This window comes from Microcaecilia unicolor, chromosome 3, assembly GCF_901765095.1.
Source record: "Microcaecilia unicolor chromosome 3, aMicUni1.1, whole genome shotgun sequence".
Lineage (NCBI taxonomy): Eukaryota > Metazoa > Chordata > Amphibia > Gymnophiona > Siphonopidae > Microcaecilia > Microcaecilia unicolor.
The window spans coordinates 152079713-152100897 of record NC_044033.1 but is presented as its reverse complement, the minus strand read 5'-3'; the positions used below and the strand labels follow the sequence as shown (position 1 = coordinate 152100897).

At 42.7% G+C, this 21185-nt stretch overlaps 1 protein-coding gene across 1 annotated transcript in view; it reads right to left on the bottom strand.

Annotated features, from left to right (window-relative positions):
* Nucleotides 1-21185, bottom strand: part of LOC115464853 (clusterin-like) — a 92710-nt gene that overhangs the window by 45085 nt on the left and 26440 nt on the right. Inside the window, exon 3 of the mRNA XM_030195212.1 lies at nucleotides 207-412. Within this exon, the coding sequence (XP_030051072.1) occupies nucleotides 207-412 (206 nt within the window). The remainder of the gene's footprint in view (nucleotides 1-206; nucleotides 413-21185) is intronic.

Sequence of the window (21185 nt, the reverse complement as noted above, 5' to 3'; positions counted from 1 at the left end):
AGGGACTGAAATGGAAGCCAGAAAGGATGGAGGAACTAGACTATGAATGCATTTGAAAGTAAAGACAAGAACTTAGTACTGATGTGAATGGAGAACGTAGACACGGTTCAAGCAGGAAAGCAATAAGGACAGCATTAGAGAATATGTGCAGCAGAATCTGCAGAATAAGTTGATTAGAGAGAAAAAAACACCCTGGGTGGACTTACGGTGGTCATTTGGAATACTTCATCGTTGGTTTCTTCCTTTTTTTCAGGACTGGACATGCTCCCTATCTGTTCACTGAGCTGCTCCAAGAGGTTGGCGGTAGCTGACATCTCTTTCTGGAGTCTCTGCAGCAGATCTTCACACTGATTTGTGAGTTTCTCTGCCAGCCTCATGGATTCATCAAACTGCTCCTGGAGACCTCTCGAACCTTTCCCAGAGTGGTTTTTTGGGGATTAGAGAAGAGAATTCAGTGGAATTAAAGCAACATAGGACATAACATAATACAGCACAAACAACCAACCCAGCCTGTCTGCCCAGATTAATATGGAATGAAACAGCTTTTCTTTCACGATTTACAGGGGACAACTAACCTGTGCACTTATAAAGCAGGCGGGCACTTCTAGAACATGTACTTTAAAGGCAGGCCTACATTCTACAAATGGTGCCTAAAAAAAAGTGGTGCCAAAAAACCCATGCTTAGCGCTATTTATAAACCTCGCCTAAAGTTAGGCATGATTTATAGAATACGTGTAGCGCCTGTCCCCACGACTAAAATTTAGGCGCAACCATTTACACCAACTAAAACCTGATGCAAATGCCCGTGCCTAACTTAGGCATGGATTGGGCATATTCTATAACATTGTTCATAATTTTTAGAAACGCTCATGACCCACCCAGGCCCCTACCATGGCCACAGCCCCTTTTGTGATCCACACATTAGAAATTAAGCCCATCACTTTACAGAATATGCTTTGAAAGCTGCACGTGTAAATTCTAATTAGTGCCAATAATTGCTTGTTAGTGGCCAATTATCAGCGCAGATGAGCTTGTTAAGCAATTAAGTTGCATGAACAACTTGGCTACGCACACCGAGTTTTTAATTTTATTTTATTTGCTGCATTTGTATCCCACATTTTCCCACCTATTTGCAGGCTCAATGTGGCTTACATTATATAGCAATGGCAGAGTAAGAGGTTCAGCATATTGTTACAATTAATGTACAAGAATAACAGGTAGGTAGGGTAAATAAAATGATAATACATAACATACAAGTGAGAGTAGGAAACAGTGTAATGTTCAATAATGATAATATGATAAAATAATCAAATCAGAAGGGATCCATATTGGTTAGTTCTGGTATAGATTAGGAAACAAGTCATTAAGGAGGACTCTTTTTGTAAGTCTCTTTGAGCAGGAACGTCTTCAGTAACTTCCGGAAGGTTGTCAAGTCGTGCGTAGTTTTTATAGTATTCGGTAGTTTATTCCATAATTGTGTGCAGAGGTAGGCAAAGCTAGATGCATTTATTGATTTGTATTTAAGACCTCTGCAACTGGGGTAGTGGAGGTTTAGGAAAGTACATGATGAACTTTTGGTATTTCGTGTTGGTAAGTCAATTAGGTCTGGCATATATGATGGGGCCTCTCCATGAATGATTTTATGAGTTAACGTGCAGATTTTGAATGCAATTCGATCTTTTAATGGGAGCCAATGTAATTTTTCTCTAAAAGGTTTGGTGCTTTCATATTTCATATTTGCATGCATAACTTTAGTTGCTATTTATAGAATCGGGGGTACATATGTAAATAAAAAATGCTATATATGAAATGTAATGTAAGCATGTTTAGAGGTGACAAGGATCAGTGTTTTGTACAACTGTTTTTTTTTAAATGCTATATATGCATGTAAATGCCAATATTCTGCCTAAGCACTATGCTGCAAATACCTGCTTACTTACATTGAGGGTATTTGCAAGGGAGCATACACAAGGGCAGAAGATGGGCAATACACAAGTGGGGCTCCCTAAGCGCCTTAGTTCTGTATAGAATAGGCTCCAAATGTGTGGTCTCTGGGTGCCTAAATGGAGGCACCCTGTTATAAAATTACCCCCTTTATGCTAATTTTCAAATTGGTGGTTCCTCTTTGAAAATTCGCTATGTACATATAAAGGGTGGTAGAACAAACAGCAGACCAATACAAGTGGAAAGTAGTAATAAGCACTTTAAATTCTACCAGAAACACTTATTTCTGGTAGAATTAAAAGTCTTTGCTACTTCTTTCCATGTGTGTTGGCCTGCTGTTTTTTTCTGCTGTGCTTGCATAGCAGATCTTTTGCCTCTCATGTTTTTTTTCTCATACAAACAGTGTGCCTACTTCCTCTCCGATATTCACAACTATTTAACTGGCCAGGAATGGCTCCTGGCCCGTTATATAGGGTTTATGCGCCTAATGTGGAGGAGTAGCCTACTGGTTAGTGCAGTGGACTTTGATCCTGGGGAACAGAGTTCGATTCCCACTGCAGCTCCTTGTGACTCTGGGCAAGTCATTTAACCCTCCATTGCCCCTGGTACAAAATAAGCACCTGAATATATGTAAACCACTTTGAATGGTTTTTTTTGTTTTTTTGTTACATTTGTATCCCACACTTTCCCACTCATGGCAGGCTCAATGCGGCGGGCAATGGAGGGTTAAGTGACTTGCCCAGAGTCACAAGGAGCTGCCTGTGCTGGGAATCGAACTCAGTTCCTCAGGACCAAAGTCCACCACCCTAACCACTAGGGTGGTGTAGTTGCAAAAACCTCAGAAAGGCGGTATATCAAGTCCCATTTCCCTTCCCTAACGTGCAAATATTCAGCGGGAGATAAGCAATTAGGACATAAGCTGCGTTAGGTATGGAAATTCAGCGCCTAACCGGCTATGTTGAGCGATCAAAATAGGCTGCTTAAACAGCAGGCCTATCTTTGGCCGCTAAAACGTTAACCAATTAGCACTGAATATCGGCATAGCTGGTTAACTGTTTAGTGGCCAAAATACACCCGGATATTCAATGCCAGTCGCTGGATATGGCCCGGCATTGAATATCTGTTGTGCACTGAATCTCTTATAGAATACTAGCATAAGACCGCAGTTATGGAAAAAATTTAAGCGCAACCACTTATGCCATGTTTATGGCTGACTTAAATTGTGGTGCCTAAATGTGGCAGTTAGGAGGAGTGGCCTAGTGGTTAGAGTGGTGGACTTTGGTCCTGGGGAACTGGGTTCGATTCCCACTTCAGGCACAGGCAGAGGCAGCTCCTTGTGACTCTGGGCAAGTCACTTAACCCTCCATTGCCCCAGGTACAAATAAGTACCTGTATATAATATGTAAGCCGCATTGAGCCTGCTATGAGTGGGAAAGCGCAGGGTACAAATGTAATAAAAATAAAATAAATGCAACGATTCTATAAAGTGCACACAAGAATAGTCAGAATGCTCACGACATGCCCATGCTCCTCCCATATTAACATCCCCTATTTGCGCACAAGAGGCGTGCTATTTATAGATTAAGGGTGTAAGTTGCGTGAAACGTCAAATTAGCGCCAATCAGTGCTTGTTAATAGCAATTGTTATTTATCACTAATAAATTGCCAATTAATTATGTTACATGTGTAACTGGTCGTAATCTATAACTGCATGGCTAATTGTGCACTTACTTAATTTTGTGCATCATTTATAGAATTTGGAGGATTAAGTCTCTGGGAAGGAAAAGCTGAGGGCAAAATAGTGCAGGACATTTGAAAATCAAATATATGAAAGCTATTCTCTCCCATTCTAAACACATGTGGGAGAATGCCTCTTTTTACCCATGACTAAAAGTATGCATGATGCAGAAATGTGCATATTTTCAGCTGCTCTTAGAAACTTTTCCGCCAAGCTACTTGAGCTATGAAAACTGGTATTTACACAGGTAGGTGGCTTTCAAAGTCTCTCTCTCTAATAGGTTTTTTTTTACTTCTCATTTAGATCAACATTTCTGAATGAAGAACTAAGGGCTAGATTTACTAATGTGTGCTACTGATAGTAATACTACTAATGCACCTTATAGTAACTAGACCCCACTGTATAAAATGGGACCTGTGGTAATAACATACAAGTAAATCTAGTCCTACTTTTATATTCGTGGTTTGTCCCACCACTATAGACCAGTGTATCCCCACAGGTCCTTACGATATGCCACTCATTCCTATCACATATTTCAAAATGCTGCACAAATTAGCTTTTAAATGTTCTCTGCCCTGGTGCTCTATACAATTTATTTATTTATTTATGGCATTTATATCCCACATTATTCCCACCCATGGGCAGGCTCAATGTGGCGTACAATAGTCTAGTAAACAACATTAATACAAAATACAGCAAATAGTGTCAGAGAAGGGAAAGAGGAACAGCAGGAGGGAGAGGGAGAGAGCGGAAGGTGACAAGTTGTCGATAAGGCTGCGTGGTTCAGAAGGATGTAACACCAGGAAGGCTCACGGCATATGCTCTACCGAAAAGGAAGGTCTTGAGCCGCTTCTTATGTTTATTCACTTAACAAAGTTACATGCATAATTATCCAAACCGTGTGTTTAACCCGTTTGAGAGTTAATGAATAACTACTGAAGAATTCTGTCCGACTGACTGAAATAGAAGATATTAGATAGATTTTGTGGAACTTAATCAGCAGTCATCGATTGGCGATGTATTGATTATTGGAGATATCACAGTCATTGGAAACAGCAAAGTATTCTACTTTGATTTTTAATTTATTCTCAAAACCTCAAGTGAACCTGAAGAACATTCTTAAGATATTGGAACTGCTGATAAATATTAGGGTACAGTCTAGGCATGATTATTAAGGATATGAGATCATACAATATCAAAAGAAGTATATCATGCAGTTGAATATGAACCAGATGTATAAATATCTTTAAGGAAAAATAAAAGATTTATATCACTTGAATGGTCTTGTAGAAATGTAAGATTTTGGAATTTTGTATTGTTTTATTGATTATGCTAATAAAGTACTGTGAATAAGTAATTTTGGAATTTAAAGTGAGTCCCTATAGTGAATTTTTGATGTAAATTAGAATTAGGTGCCACATATGATAATAAACTGCAGGTGGTAGGTGCCATGAAAATAGTGGCACAATGCCTAGTAGATTCACATGTGGCTAATCTGGGCCCAAGGAGGACCAATCTGTGATCATTTAGGGAATGGAGAACATATGCAGGAGAATATGGAACAGTGAGAGATTCCAAGTATTGAGGGGTATCTATATGAACAGCACAAAATGAGAGATCAATAATTTAAATTGTATCCTAAATTTTATTGGTAACCAAATGATAGCAGAATAGCAAAAGAGAAACATGCTCATATCTAGCAGCACCACACAATAGTCAAATGGCTGTGGTTTGAAGGACTTGAAGTCTCTAAGGGCCTCTTTTATCAAACCGCACTAGCACTCCCTGGTGCGGGAACCGCTAGTGTGGCTTGATAAAAGAGGCCCCAAGAAAGATTGAGAAGAACCACAATAAACTATATTGCAGTAATCCAATTTAGAAATCAAAATTGCATGGATCAGTCTGCATTGAACTCTATTTGGTATTGTGGAATAGAAGAACTGTGTAGTAGAGACCTACACGGGAATGGGGTTTGCAGGGTTCCCGCGGGGATGGAAGCAATTCTGAAGGGTTTCTGCAGGGATGGAAGCAGTTCCTGCAGGATTCCCGTGGGGATGGAAACAATTCCTGCAGGGTTCCCGTGGAAGTGTAAGCTGCACCTGTGCCAGCCTCTCATCTACCGAGTACCAAGTTCTTTGAGTGCTGTCTCCTCCTCCTCCTTGCTTTAACAGCACAAATATGGAAAGTCTTCCATTAAGGAAGTGGTAGGGACACAAATGATGACGGAATTCAAAAAGGCATGGGATGAACACAGAGGATCTCTAATTAGAATATACAAGTTATAAAAAACCTAACCTTAAATGGCTGCATATGTATGGATGTGTCGAGTGGCACTTACATAGTAACATAGTAGATGACGGCAGAAAAAGACCTGCACGGTCCATCCAGTCTGCCCAACAACGTAAACTCATATGTGCTACTTTTTGTGTATACCTTACCTTGATTTGTATCTGCCATTTTCAGGGCATAGACCGAAGAAGTCTGCCCAGCACTAGCCCTGCCTCCCAACCACCAGCCCTGCCTCCCACCACCGGCTCTGCCACCCAATCTCGGCTAAGCTTCTGAGGATCCATTCCTTCTGAACAGGATTCCTTTATGTTTATTCCACACGTTTGAATTCCGTTACTGTTTTCATCTCTACCACTTCCCGCGGGAGGGCATTCCAAGTATCCACCATTCTCTCTGTGAAAAAATACTTCCTGACATTTTTCTTGAGTCTGCCCCCCTTCAATCTCATTTCATGTCCTCTAGTTCTACCGCCTTCCCATCTCCGGAAAAGATTAGTTTGCTGATTAATACCTTTCAAATATTTGAACGTCTGTATCATATCACCCGTTTCTCCTTTCCTCCAGGGTATACATGTTCAGGTCAGCAAGTCTCTCCTCATACGTCTTGTAACGCAAATTCCATACCATTCTTGTAGCTTTTCTTTGCACCGTTTCAATTCTTTTTACATCCTTAGCAAGATACGGCCTCCAAAACTGAACACAATACTCCAGTTACTACACTTAGATGGCAACTCTGGTTGTGATGAACTAGGGCCGATACCAGGCACACTTATATGGTCTGTGTCTCATATATCTGGTTTATGATGGGCTGGAAAGGGCTAAGACAGCACCTTCAGTGACTGGAACATGAGGACAGTGCTGGACAGACTTTTACGGTCTGTGTCCCACAAAAGAGAAGACGACTAGACTGGAGTGGGCTTCGACAGCAACTCCAGCAGTTGGAACATAAGGGAAAGGGAAAGGGAAATGGGACTCGATGGCACCCCGTTATAATAGACTGTAGCAAAAGAAACCCGACAAAACAGACTACAAACAAAACAGACCATGACAAAAAAACCGTCCCAAAAAAACCCCACAACAAAAGGAACCCAAGACAAAATAGACTGTTAATCAAGGTGGATTATGTTTTCAAGCACATTTATGATTCTCACTAGATACCAAGTGTGGATAGTGAAGTCAAGCCATAGGCAGGTGCCAGGACTTTCAAGTGACAAGCCGTGGACTTTCTCAGTAATTTACCCCTTGAAATTCATACCATTCAAAAATAAATCTATTTCATCAAGCCCTTTTGTCAGGAGTCTATTATTTTGTCTGGGACTTTTATGTCGGGAACTTTTTTGGTTTGGAACTTTGTCTGGTTTCTTTTGACCGGGTACTGGGACTTGATAAACTGCCTTTCTGTGGTATTTTGCAACTACATTCAAAGCGGTTTACATATATACAGGTACTTATTTTTGTACCTGGGGCAATAGAGGCTTAAGTGATTTGCCCACAGTCACAAGGAGCTGCAGTGGGAATTGAACCCAGTTCCCCAGGATCAAATTCCGCTGCACTAACCACTAGGCTACTCCTCCACTAGTATAGGGACGGATAGACTTCTATGGTTTATGTCCCAGAAACACCAAATAAAGACCATAGTCAAGTATATAATATCACACTCGTTGATTTTAAATCATAAATTGATAGAGTGTGACTATTGGGCAGACTGGATGGACCGTTTAGGTCTTTATTTGCCGTCACTTACTATGTTACTATTAGTCCTCTTTGCTCCCGGGCTTTTATGCAGACCTCAGCTCTGACACAGGCACGAGCATCAGATGTCATGTGACCTACTGGCATATGCATGTGGCGACCTCTCAGCACACAGTGCCAGTGAATCAGAGACAAATCTTACATGTGAAAGTGTTCCAAGTTCCAATGTCTGTTCCTTCCTTGCCTGCAGTGCTATGGCTCAATTCCAGAGAGAGACTGAGATAGCTGACTGGACTTTTCTTTTATGTACCATTAAATTCTTCCGGGGATGGGTGGGGATGGGTAAGATTCCAGCAGGGACAGGCAGGGATGGTTAAAATTTCTGTCCCCGTGCAACTCTCCACAATGTAGCATAGCATAGCATCGTCAAAGTAGCTCCTGTCTTTAATTGCTTTATTATAATAATAAAAAAACCTGAGAGAAGTAAATTAAAGTTGATAATCCAAAATTATATCAAGATAATGAAAAGATTGTATTGGATGAATTTGTGCCTGCAAAAGATTTAATGGTCCCATGGGGTATGATGAATGTCCAATGATCCAGCATGCTATAGTCTTGCCTGGATTCAGTATCAAATGATGTTCATGAAGCCAACAGCAACAGAAGAAAGATATAACAGGCATAGAGGCTCATTTTCAAAGCACTTAGCCTCCCAAAGTTCCATAGAAACCTATGGAACTTAGCCTCCCAAAGTGCTTTGAAAATATGCCTCATATTCTCCCAAATGCTCCCTTAAAAAAATGACATTTTAATTTTTCTCTAACGGGCCCATGTGGCAAACTGGAACTGCCGCTGACCCAACATGGGTGCCGGCAGTAGTTGTGCCCCCACTGTGCGCCATTTCTGGCGCTAGCGGAAATATTGAAAAAATATTTTCAACAGGGGGTTACCCGGCAGTAATCGGGCAGCGTTGCTCACTGCCCGGTTAGCACGGAAGCCCTTACTGCAACCTCAGTGGGTGGTGGTAAGTGCTTCCCTGAAATGGCCACGAGGCAAGTGCGAACTTACCGTATAGCCATTTCATTTAAATTTTTCTTTATTGATTATCTTTTATAACATTCATAAGCAAAGTTAGTTATCAGAATATCTGAGAATTATACAATAAGAAATAATACATAGAAGGACATTTTCCAAACTGCTTTTGTCCACAACATGGAGATCCAAGATATAAAAGAAAAAAAAATAAAATAAATATAGCAATTACAATCTGTTATTAGAGCGGAGGGTATACCAACAATACAATCAGACAGCAGCATTGTTCAGGTTTACTACACCAGATGGGCTTCTCATACTTTCTTTACTTACTACAAATTCTTGAAGTTTCTTGGGGTCGGTAAAAAGAAAATGATTAGTTTCATAACATATTAAACACTAGTAAAAAAAGGCCCGTTTCTGACACAAATGAAACGGGCGCTAGCAAGGTTTTCCTCGGAGTGTGTATGTTTGGGAGAGAGAGTGAGTCTGGGTGTGAGTGTGTTTGTGAGAGAGAGTGTGTGTGAGAATGAGAGTGTGTGCAAGTGTGTATGTGAGACACAGTGTGAGAGAGAGTGTGTGTGTGTGGGCGAGAGAGAGAGTGTGTGTGAGACACAGATTCTCTGTGAGAGTGAGTGTATGAGACCAAGCGAGTGTGTGAGTGACTGTGTGGCACATAGAGAGTGAATGTGATACAGTGTGAGAAAGAGTGTGTGAGAGTGAGAGTCAGAAAGACATTGTAAATGAGAGAGAGAGTGTGAGCCCTGCCCTCCCAATCCATGCCCATCTTTCCCCTGCCCCTCCATTCATCCTTTTCCAGCAATTCCCCTCTCTCCCTGAGCCCTGCCCTCCCAATCCATGCCCATCCATGCTCCTCTGTCACCTGTCCCCTCCATTCATCCCTATCCAGCAATTCCCCTCTCTCCCTGAGCCCTGCCCTGCAATCCATATCCATCCATGCCCATCTGTCCCCTCCATTCATCCCTATCCAGCAATTCCCCTCTCCCTGAGCCCTGCCCTCCCAATCCATGCCCATCCATGCTCCTCTGTCACCTGCCCCCTCCATTCATCCCTATCCAGCAATTCCCCTCTCTCCCTGAGCCCTGCCCTGCAATCCATATCCATCCATGCCCATCTGTCCCCTCCATTCATCCCTATCCAGCAATTCCCCTCTCTCCCTGAGCCCTGCCCTCCCAATCCATGCCCATCCATGCTCCTCTGTCCCCTGCCCCCTCCATTCATCCCTTTCCAGCAATTCCCCTCTCTCCCTTAGCCCTGCCCTCCCAATCCATGCCCATCCATGCTCCTCTGTCCCCTGCCGCCTCCATTCAACCTTTTCCAGCAAGTCCCCTCTCTCCCTTCCATGACTCCCCTCGCATCCATGCTCCTCTCTCTCCCATGTCCCAGCCTGGCCCGCCCTCTTTCCACCCCCCCCCCTTCGCATCCATGCTGTCGTTTCTCCCCTGCCCTCCCGCTCCCATTGTTCAGCTTTACTGGCCACCCTCTTCTCTCCCCCCAACTTCCTTTTTTTTTTTTTTCTTCTTTTTAAATTTACCTCCTTGGCGGTTCCGGCAGCGAAGCGTCAGGGAAGGAGGCGGCGTTCCCAACGTCTAGCCTTCCCTTCGCTGTGTTCCGCCTTCTTCTGACGTCATCCTTGACGTCAGAAGAAGGCGGAACACAGCGAAGGGAAGGCTAGAGACGTCGGGAGCACCGCCTCCTTCCCTGACGCTGCGCTGCCGGAATTGTTTGGTTTTTTTTCCGCCCTTGACGTCATGACGTTTGACGCGAGGGCGGGGCAGAGACGGCTGGCTGGCTTGAAGGCTTCACACCATGAATCCACGAACCCTTCAGCCTGGGAGTGACGTCAGATGGCTTCAGAACGTTGTCCTCAGAACGTTGAGGGTGCGTTTTATTATATTAGATTTACTAGGAAATTTAACAAAGAAGGTCACCCCTAGGGCTACCACTCTTGGTTTAAATGCCAAGAGCTCCTTCCTCCTCGACTGTGTTTCTTTAGACAAATCTGGAAATACGTTTATCTTCGATCCCATAAACACTTCATTCATATGTCGGAAGTATAAACGCAAAACATTAATTTTGTCCAATTCAAAAGTGAAAGAAACAAGTAAAGTTGCTCGTTCAAGTTCAACTGATGTTTCTAGAAATTCAGTAACATTTAAAGCCTCACTAGGCCTTTGATCATTTAATCTCAAATTTCTTTTTATATAATAAGCTTTCGCAACCGGCGGAGAGTTATCTATTGCAATTCCCAAAATTTCTGAAAAAGTATTTCTTTAATAATTCCACCGGGGAGATAAATGTAGATACAGAAAAATTAAGAAATCTTAAGTTATTTCTCCTGAGTTAATTTTCAAGAGATTCCATTTTCTTAGCAGTCACATTCTTCTCCTTGATCAATGTAGTTATTACTTCCTTAGATGATTTCATCTCAAATTCTAATCTTTTAAAGTCATTCTTTGTTCTTCAACTTTATAGGACATAGTTGAAAATTATTCTTAAGTTCTAATAGTTCTCCGCGAAGAGATTCAGAAATTTTACAAAAGGATGAGTTCACCCCTTCTATAGCATCCCAGAGAGCGTCTAAAGTGACTATAGCAGGTCTTACTGAACCGCAATCTCCCCTGGGAGCTCTTTCTCTGGGCAGTGTAGGCGTTGAGGTAGCCCTCATAGCCCCATCCGATATTTCTCTAGCAAAAAGTTCAGTGAGGGAGCCTCCTCCGAGCGCCTGGACAACCAAGCCCACTCCAGACGTCTCCAAGCGTTCGCTATCCAAGGCACCATTGCTTCCGGGTTACGGCGGGGTCCTCCCTCCGTGCTGCTGTTCACGGCTATCTGCCTGATTTCCCCTGAGGTATTCGTTGGGACACCCAACATCCGAACTCCATATTGCTCCAAGGTAGGTTGGCGTGCGGGGTGGTTCCCAATCGGTCCCGAGGAGGCTGGGGTACCGATTTTTCCCTTTCTTTTCCCCATATCTTGGGGACGCACCAAACTACCAACCCAAACTTGAAGGTTCAGGAGCGCTCACGATGTGCGTCCGCTCTCCAGCGCCATCTTGGAATCTCCCCCAGCACCGCATAGCCATTTTATTTTTGGATATTTTCACCCGCTGCAATAAAAGGGGCCCTGGTGCGCAGCAAAAATGGCCACCGCCCCTAGCGCAGGGCCTCTTTTCCGCAGCTTAGAAAAACGGCCCCTAAAAGTCTTAGCCTCACCTAATTTTCTGATCAAACTTTGTATCTGATTCTACTCCCTGTACCCATGATTTTGCTGAGCTCCTATAAGTAGCCAAGCAGCAGCATTTCAAATCACCTGTAATGCATGCAAACTAGAGGATGTTAATCCATGATACAGTGAATTGCAGTAGTTAAGTTTTGACAGTACCTTGCTTTGCAGGATTGTCTGATTGTCTTAATGCTCTGAAGGATCACATTCTTTAATCTACTAACTAAATGTAACTTAAACGTGAATCAGGAGGTCACTGCTCGAATTTGAGGTTGAAATGACAGAGCAGAGTTTATAATTATCTCAAGACTTCTAATCTGATTTACAACTCATACATAAGTACATAAGTATTGCCTTACTGGGCCAGACTGAAGGTCTATCAAGCCCAGCATCCTGTTTCTAACAGTGGCCAATCTAGGTCACAAGTACCTGGCAAGATCCCAGAACAGTACAATACATTTTATAATGCTTACTCTAGAAATAACCAATGGATTTTCCCCAAGTCCATTTTAATAATGGTCATCCAAACCTTTTTTTAAACCCTGCTAAGCTAACTGACTTTACTACATTCTCTGGTAATTAATTCCAGAGTTTAATTACAAGTTGAGTGAAGAAATATTTTCTCAGATTCATTTTTTTTACTACTTTCTAGCTTCTTTGCGTGCCCCCTAATCCTAGTATTTTTGGAAAGAATAAACAAGCGATTCACGTCTACCCGTTCCACTCCTCATTTTATAGACCTCTATCATATCTCCCCTCAGCCGTCTTTTCTCCAAGCTGAAGAGCCCTAGCCGCTTTAGCCTTTCCTCATAGGGAAGTCGTCCCATCACCTTTATTATTTTTGTCGCCCTTCTCGGTACCTTTTCTAATTCTCACCCACAACTATTTGCGCTGGCAGGCCATGTCCCATTACTCTACCCACCTCCAGAATCTTTACTTTCTCCACATTCAGTGCTAACTTATTTTCCCTAAGCCACAAAGCAGTGTCATCAAAAAATGATCGCAATTTAACTACTGTCTTCTCAAGAGCATCAGGAAATGGGGGAAACCTGGACATCGCCGCATGAATTCTATAATTAACATCTAAGGCCTTTTTCAGCTTACCAAATACCCTTTGAGAAAATGCTTTAGAAAACAAGGTCTATAGGAAATGTTTAATTAAAAGTACTGGGAGATGTGTGGGAGGGAGTGGTATAGTGGCAGGTGTCCCTAAGAACACTCTCTCGTTTATGTTGCAGTTAAACCATCTTACAGCAGGTGGTGCTAGCCTACTGAGCCAGAGACTGAATCAGAGGAGTGGAGCTCAGACAGGTTGGTGGTTAAATGCCCTGAGGCAGAGTAGAGAGAGAGAGACCCCAAGGTAAGAAGTTTCCAGGAGCAGCCCCAAGCAAGGATCCTCTCTAGAGGTTCTAGCTTGGCTGCAGTACCTGAGGGGAGTTCCAGGGAAGAGGAATGGCCCTAGCTCAGACCCTTGCATTCTTGTGTGATAAGAAGTCTTAAGTCTGTGCCTCAAGGGATTCCAGGGTTGTGTGATCACAAGTGGGTAACTGAAGACTGCAGAGGTAGGCTAATTATCCCTTGGCTACTGGAACTGTGGTTGTGAAAAAGGAAGGTATCACCTATTTCAAGTACCAGTCCTGTGAGGAAACAGGGCTGATTAGTCTCATTGTATGTACATAAATAGAAGTATTTTGCCTTTCTACCTGCAACCTGTGTGTTTGTGTGCCACATTTGTGTGAGGTCCTACAGCCAGCTTTGAACCACACTGCCACAAGAGAATATTTTTTTTATCCTGCCCAATTAAAAGAACTGATTATTTTACAAGAAGTCAAGGTAGTTAGTGAGTGCTTATCCCACATGAAGTCTGTAATTAATGGGGGATGACAGCCTCACTTTTTTTTAAAGTTGTTGTTGTAGCCGTTTTTTGGTTTGCATTTTCCTGTTTTTGTCAACAGATGTTTTATGCTTTTTTATGCTTTGTAAATTTTGAATTAAAATTGTAAGTTTTTAATATTATTTTTAATTTTGTAAACTGCTTTGATTTGATTTATTGATTTATAGCCCGCCTATCAACTAAGCGGGTTACAAATAAAAACACACACACAATATAAAACCAGACAAAACAAACAATCTTAATAACATGCAGATAAGGTGGTATATCGTCTTTTAATATACATAAACATAGCCATGATCTTTCCTGCAGAAGGCTGTATTTCAAATTTTTTCTTCGCAGGTGAACCTTTGTGATGATACTCCATGATTTTGTTTCTGGCTCATAATGAGCCATTTTCACTGGCTGTCACAATCTTGTGAAGAAATTCCTCACCTTCATTCTCGTATTGGGACAACAATTGCTGACAGAATTAAAGACTTGAAACTTTCATTTCTGCAGTCAGCATGTGAGGAACCCATTTTACAGAAACCTTTTGATATCCAAGAATATCAATAATTAAGGCTGCATTTTGATTAACATTTTTAATTGCGATTAATTGCACGATTAAAGATATTATATTTATTTATTTTCCACTGCAGCTCCTTGCAACTCTGAGCTAGTCATTTAACCTTCCACTGTCCCAGGTACAAAATAAGTACCTGTAAATAATATGTAAACCGCTTTGATTGTAACCACAGAAAGGTGGTATATCAAATCTCATCCCCCATCTCTTCCCTAAAGGACTGATAATCTCCCTCCCAACCACCCCCAGATACATCTCTCCCAATCTCCCTCCCACCCACCCCCAGATACATCTCTCCCTTTCTCCCCTCTCTACTTCTCCAGGTCCATTATCTCTCTCTCTCCCCCCTCTCATTGTCCAGAACCTCTGCCTCCCTCCCCTCCACCCCCACGAGCGTCGAAACTTGGTGGTGAGCAGCACCAAGCTAGTGTTGTGGCTGCTGGAGATCACCATCTTGGCCATAGCTTCCACAGATAGCTTCTCCAGTTTTGCTTGCAGGTCTTCAGCTCACTCCCTTTCCCCCCCCCCCACAGGGTTTGGTATCTGCACCCCCCCCCCCCCAAGTCTATCTTAAAGGTAGTCTTTTCATGGTTCCCGGCAGTGGCGGCAGCCAGTGGTGTCCCTAGACAAAAATATTTGGGGTGGAACCAGGGGGCAAGATAGGTATAAGAGGGGGCAAGTCGAAAAGGTATTTTTGCATATCATACCCTCTCCCCCCCCACACTTTTAAATTAGCATTATAATTGATAGCATTATTCAACAAATTCTTCTGTGTGAGAGTGGTCTGGATTCTCTACAGAACTGGACAGAATTTCTACATAACCCCCAAACGTCTAGCTCTATATTAAAAACTTTATATTCACCAGCAACTGGACCTATCCCTCTTAGAACTCACGATACAAAAAATATTCAGATTGTGATTATATCCTCATGAACAGCACATGCTTCTTATACTTGCCAGACACTTTGTTTCAAGCAGATAAGTTTTTGTATGGTGACTCTATAGGATGCGGAGACCACTAGTTCTGAACATTTTTATTTTGGATGATAAGGGTTGCCAAAGCCAGCCCTTGCCCCCGAACCCGCTTTCAAACAGGCTAGATGCTTTGCAAAATAACACAAAACTCTGCAAAAAGACACTCAAAGCCTATACAGGAAACAAATTATCAAAAACCATAACAGCCCTGACTCACCTATGAAAAGACAGTGTTATAAATATTAGACTGGGGAATAATTGTAGGATCACATGATGCAGTGAGAGGATAGAAGAGGCATGCTCTTTTCGCATTGCTACTTCTGAAATTACCTCATGAAGTGAGGCACAAATAAATCCAACTGTGAGCCAAAATCTCATGGACAAAATCTTGTGCCTTTCAGGAGGTGAGATGACCGGTAAAGGGCAGCAAACAGCAAGAGAAAAATCACGAGCGGCTGACAACAAGATGGAGGACATCCAGCTCCTGGAACCTGTTTTCACCGCTCAGCAGGTGCAGCAACTTACCATGCGGTGGGTCAAGCCCTGGAACCCAAATTTGTTCAGCTATCAACAGCTTTCCAGTATGGAAGCGATCTTGGCGGACACCACTTGAAGAGCAGGAGAGCTCCACATTGGAGGATGCCCCCCCTCCCCCCCCTCACTGAAACAGCACTTACCGTCTTAGAAAAACAGCTGCGGGAGCAGTCAGAGAAATTTGATGACTTGCAAAACAGGTCCTACCAAAGTAATTTGCAGATTGTTAGTCTGCCGGAAACTATTGCGGAGAGATCATTATCTAAAGAGCTGGAGCGTTGGATTTCTTCTGAGTTTGCGCTGTCCGACAACATGGGCCCACTCTGCCTTGAATGAGCACATTGAATCAGGCGTGTGTAAGATGGAAGACAGAGGCCCTGAGTAGTGATTCTTAACTTTCACAATTTTTTATTGATGGTGTCAGTTATAGAACACTAGTAAAAAAGGCCCGTTTCTGTTTGTAAGGAAACGGGCGCTAGCAATGGGTTTTTTTTTTTTTTGGTATCTGTAGAGTTGTTAGTAAAGTGTGTGTGTTTGAGTGTGTGTGTCACAGTGAGACACAGAGAGTGGAAAAGAGTGTGTGTGTGTGTGTGACACAGAGCTACAGTGTGCCAGAGTATGTGTCTGCGTGTGTGCATGACCCCCTCATTCTATCCGATGTGCAGTTACCCCCACCTTTTGTGTTTGAAGTTCTGGGACCACAGGGGCGAGCAGTGAGTCTGAGTGTGAGTGTATGTGTATGTATGAGTGTGTGTGTGTGAGAGTGTGTCTGTCTCTGTGTGTGTGTATTTGTGTGTGTGCATGACCCCTTCCTTCTGTCCGTGTTGCAGGGTCGTCCCCTCCCCCCCATGTGTTTGTATTTTCAGTAACTTTTCCTTGTTTTAATCCTGCGATTGTGCTCTTTTGAACATGCCCTCCATCCATCCATGTGTAACATTTGTCCTCTCCCCTTTCCCTCTCATTCTGTTCTCTCCCCCCTCTCCATGTGTTTTTGTCTGTCTCCCCTTGAAGTTCCAGGCCCCTCTCTTTTCCTCCCCCCCTCCCTGCATGTGAGAGAGAACATGTGTGTGTGTCAGACAGAGAGTGTGTGTGTTTGAGAGTGTGTGTCACACAAAGAGTGAAAGACTGTGTTGTGTGTGTGTGTGTATGACCCCTTCCTTCTGTCTGAGGTGCAGGGTAGTTCCCCCCACCCTCCTTTGGTTTTTCAGTTCCTTTTCTTTTTTTTTTTAATCTTGTGATTGTGCTCTTTTTTTTCCCTGCCCTTTCTCTCCCATAAGTGTACCTGCTGTTAGGAAAGTTGGTCGTCTGCTAGGCTTCATGCAGCTTGAGTTATAGTCCACGTCCCCTGCTGATGCGCCCAAGGCTGTGTCTTCACCTTTGTTTTTGTTTTGTTAGTGCGGGTCCAGAGGGCTGTTCAGCTTCCTGCTGCTTGCTGAGGTGCCGGAGCCTGTGTGTTCACTTTTTTTTTTTTTTTTGGTTAGTGCAGGACTGGAGGGCGATTCAGCTTCCTGCAGCTTGCAGTGTGGTGGAGGTCCCCTGCTGAGTTGCCCGGAGGTTCTCTCTTCACCCTTTTGGTTTTTTTTTTTTTGTTACTGCGGGTCTGGTGCCTTTTTTTTTTCTTTTTTTTTTGCACGTGCCAGCAGCCAGTTCCTGCGTTCAGCTGTGTTTGTTGACATCATTGAGTTCGATGCTGCCTAGCAGACCACCTCCGTGCTGAGGGAGCCACGGTCCCAAGCATTAGAACTTTGGAGGTGAGTTTTATTATATAGGATGATTACAAACGTTTCATATACAGTCTTTTGGACTAGAAAAACAGAATCTGTACATTAACTAAGCTGACATTGCGCCATCAATTAGTTTATTTAACCATTATCTCCCCACTTCCCCATATTCTGAAACAATACTCTGGTATGACAGCAGCCATAATCATATACAACATTACTCCATGTACCTCAATAACACTTAAACCACCCTCCTCCCCCCACCCAGCCTCCCTTACTCATCTCTTCTACAGACCCCTCCCCCCTCTCTTGCTTTATTCATCCATCTTTTAATTCTGCATGCTTGCTCATACCAAACTACTCCCTGCCCCCTTTACTGCCCCATGGCAACCTATTCAGGATTTGGCTGCGAGCTTTTGGGGATACTTTATTGAGATGCGGCATCCAGATTGCCAGGAACCTCTCCTGTCTCTTTGGCGAAACTCGCGCTTCCCTGGATTCCCATAGCATGAGTTGGTGAAGCTTATTCCTCCAGTATCAATATGAGGGAGGCATATCCGACACCCAATGATTAAGAATACATTTCTTCCCTACTATACATGACTGAGTAGTGATTCTTAAAGTGCACAACTATGTGCATAAGGTGGAGATCCTCCGAGGATACTGACAGAAACGGGATACTTTACAGTATGCGAGAGAGAGCCAGTCAAGATCTTTCAGGACTACTCGTGTCCCTGCAAGAGCGACACCATAAATTTACACTGTTATGTGCCTCACTCTCCTAGAAGGATATCAGGTTCATGATGATGGACAAACAGGAGCCATTTCACTGTGGGAGGCAGCTAAGGTAGTCACGAGGGGACATATCATTAATTATGTTAGCTATATCAAACCAAACAGTTATAATGCAAATTCTCCTTTATTTTCCAAATGTTTTTAATTCAATTAACAAATTCTTAAATACCCCAGATCATTCAACCATATTCACACAAACACACTTCCATATACCTATTCTTACTAATACATTAATAACTAACTACCATAAAACACATCTGAACAGCTTACCACCCTCAGCTGTACTGTGGTAAGCAGACAATTCTTTTAAATAACCGCCTTAAATATCGCGAAACTTCTCTCTTGTAATCTGAATCTATACATATCCTTTATGATCCAGAATTGTCATTCACTTTCGTTAGAGACGTCTTTTATGCAGAGAGTACTTTTCAAGTCCTTAAATCTTTGGATTCATGATTATATCAAAGTCCTTACACATCTTTAGTGCAGATGGTTAGCAGTAGTTAAACAAAATTACATATATTCAGTTCGCCATGCTTCTGACCCAGACTCTACACAGCCTGTGTTTCGCTGCTAACGCGTCGTCAGGAGTCGGGTTCCTACACAAACATATAAATAATGAAGCACGTTATAGATCCCACGGGTCTCTCTTAAACAACCTACTTTTCTATATAACCTTTAAAATATGTTTACTCACTTTTGAATAATTCTCACACTCCAGCGTTCAAACGCCAGCGCATGCGTGTGGGTACTCGCACTTCTCTCTGATTTGAAGTCCTAAAACCACGCCCCCTCTTCTAAACAGGCAACCATTCCACTTCCCTGTTTAAGCCGGTGGGCTTGATCGTGTTCCACTGAAAAATAATACGCTGCTCCCAGCGTAGAAGCCTTAAAGGCACATTACTCCCTCTACTGCTCTTGCGAGCCTGATGCAGCACAACAAACCGTAAATCCTGAAGCACATGCCCTGCCGTGCTCCAGTGCGTTACCAACGGAGCACCTCTTGCTTGCCCAGGCGAATATTACTTAGATGTTGAGCAATTCTGTTCTTAACTTTCCTGATAGTGTGCCCCACATACCACAATCCGCATGGACAACTAATTCCATATACACACTGAGCAGTATTACAGTCTGTTCTAGATTGCAATTTAAACATACGCCCCTTTGAATGTGGGATCTCTACCATAGCAGTCTGGAATGCATACCTACAGTACACACAATTTCCACAAATCGTGTGTCCTGCTTGCACCTCTTCCACGTGCCTTCCCTCCATGGTCTTATACTGGGAGAAAATTTCTCCTATATTCCTTCCCCGTGTATATGTAAAACGGGGACATTCCTTAAACGCTTCATATACTGCTAAAATGGGCCATAATCGTTTGATCAATTTTTCAATTGCCATGCTGCCTGTGGTATATGGTAGCACACATGTTAATCTGCGAGGTTGTCGTTGTTTTATCCTAGAAATAGACAACCATTCTCTTTGGGCATTGAATGCCCATTTAGCTGCTTTAGATATTACATTTGAAGGATAAACTCGCTGTCTAAAACAGTCAGCCATCCCTCTCGCTTGTTGCTCGTAAGTGGCCCGTGAGGAACATAATCTTCTAATATGGAGAAATTGCCCCATGGGGATACTGTTCTTCAGCCTTAAAGGATGATGGCTGCGGTAATGTAACAATGAATTGCGATCGGTGGTTTTACGGAAAGACTGAGTAACAAAACCTCCTTGGTCAAACTTGATCTGTACATCCAGAAAATTGACCGTATTATCACCTATATGGTGTTCAAATTTGATATTTTCATCCTGATGATTTAAATATAACAAAAATTCCATCAATTGATCCTTCTCCCCTTGCCAAATCAGCAAAACATCGACAATATACCGCAGCCATCCTACAACTTTATAAAAATGGGGAGATGTATACACAAAGTTTTCCTCATACATCGCCATATATACACGCAACTGTGGGGGCTACTGTAGCCCCCATGGCAACTCCCTTTACTTGTAAATAGCATTGCTCCCCAAATTTGAAAAAAGTTTGAAGGATCACCATCTGAGCCAATCTGTTCAACAGGGCTATACGCATTTATGACAACTGTAAAGTATTCAACGCCCGCTCTATCATCTGTACTGCAGCATTTTGGGGAATATTCGTATATAACGAGACCACATCCAGTGTCACGAGAGTTATATCACCCTGTGATTGTTCTGAAAATTCCTCTAATAATCGTAACAAGTGAGTCTCGAACATATGATTGAATATTCTCCAAGCAGGGTCTCAGGTGAAAATCGAGAAATTGGGAGAGGGGTTCAAACAGAGAACCTTTACTGGAAACTATAGGGCGTCCTGGGGGCGGTGGAGGTTTTTGTGTACCTTAGGCAAAAAAATAAATTATGGGTACCAACGGGAACTGTGCAAATAGAAATTTGAACTCTCGAGCTGATATAACTCCACCCTTATTAGCTTCTGATAATACTTCAAAAACCACCTCCTGATATTGCAATGTGGGGTCATGATCTAAATGAACATAACAGGATTCATCCGACAACTGCCTCCGAGCTTCCAAAATGTAATCATGCAAATCCTACACCACCACCCCGCCCCCCTTATCTGCCCTATTAATTACAATAGTAGTATCGTTCTGTAACTGTTCCATAGCTTCTCTTTGTTCTCTGCTCAAATTTGACCTTAAAGAGCCTCTACCCTGCCTAACCTCGATATTCTTTAGCTCCCTCAATACCCAGTGTTGAAAAGTGGC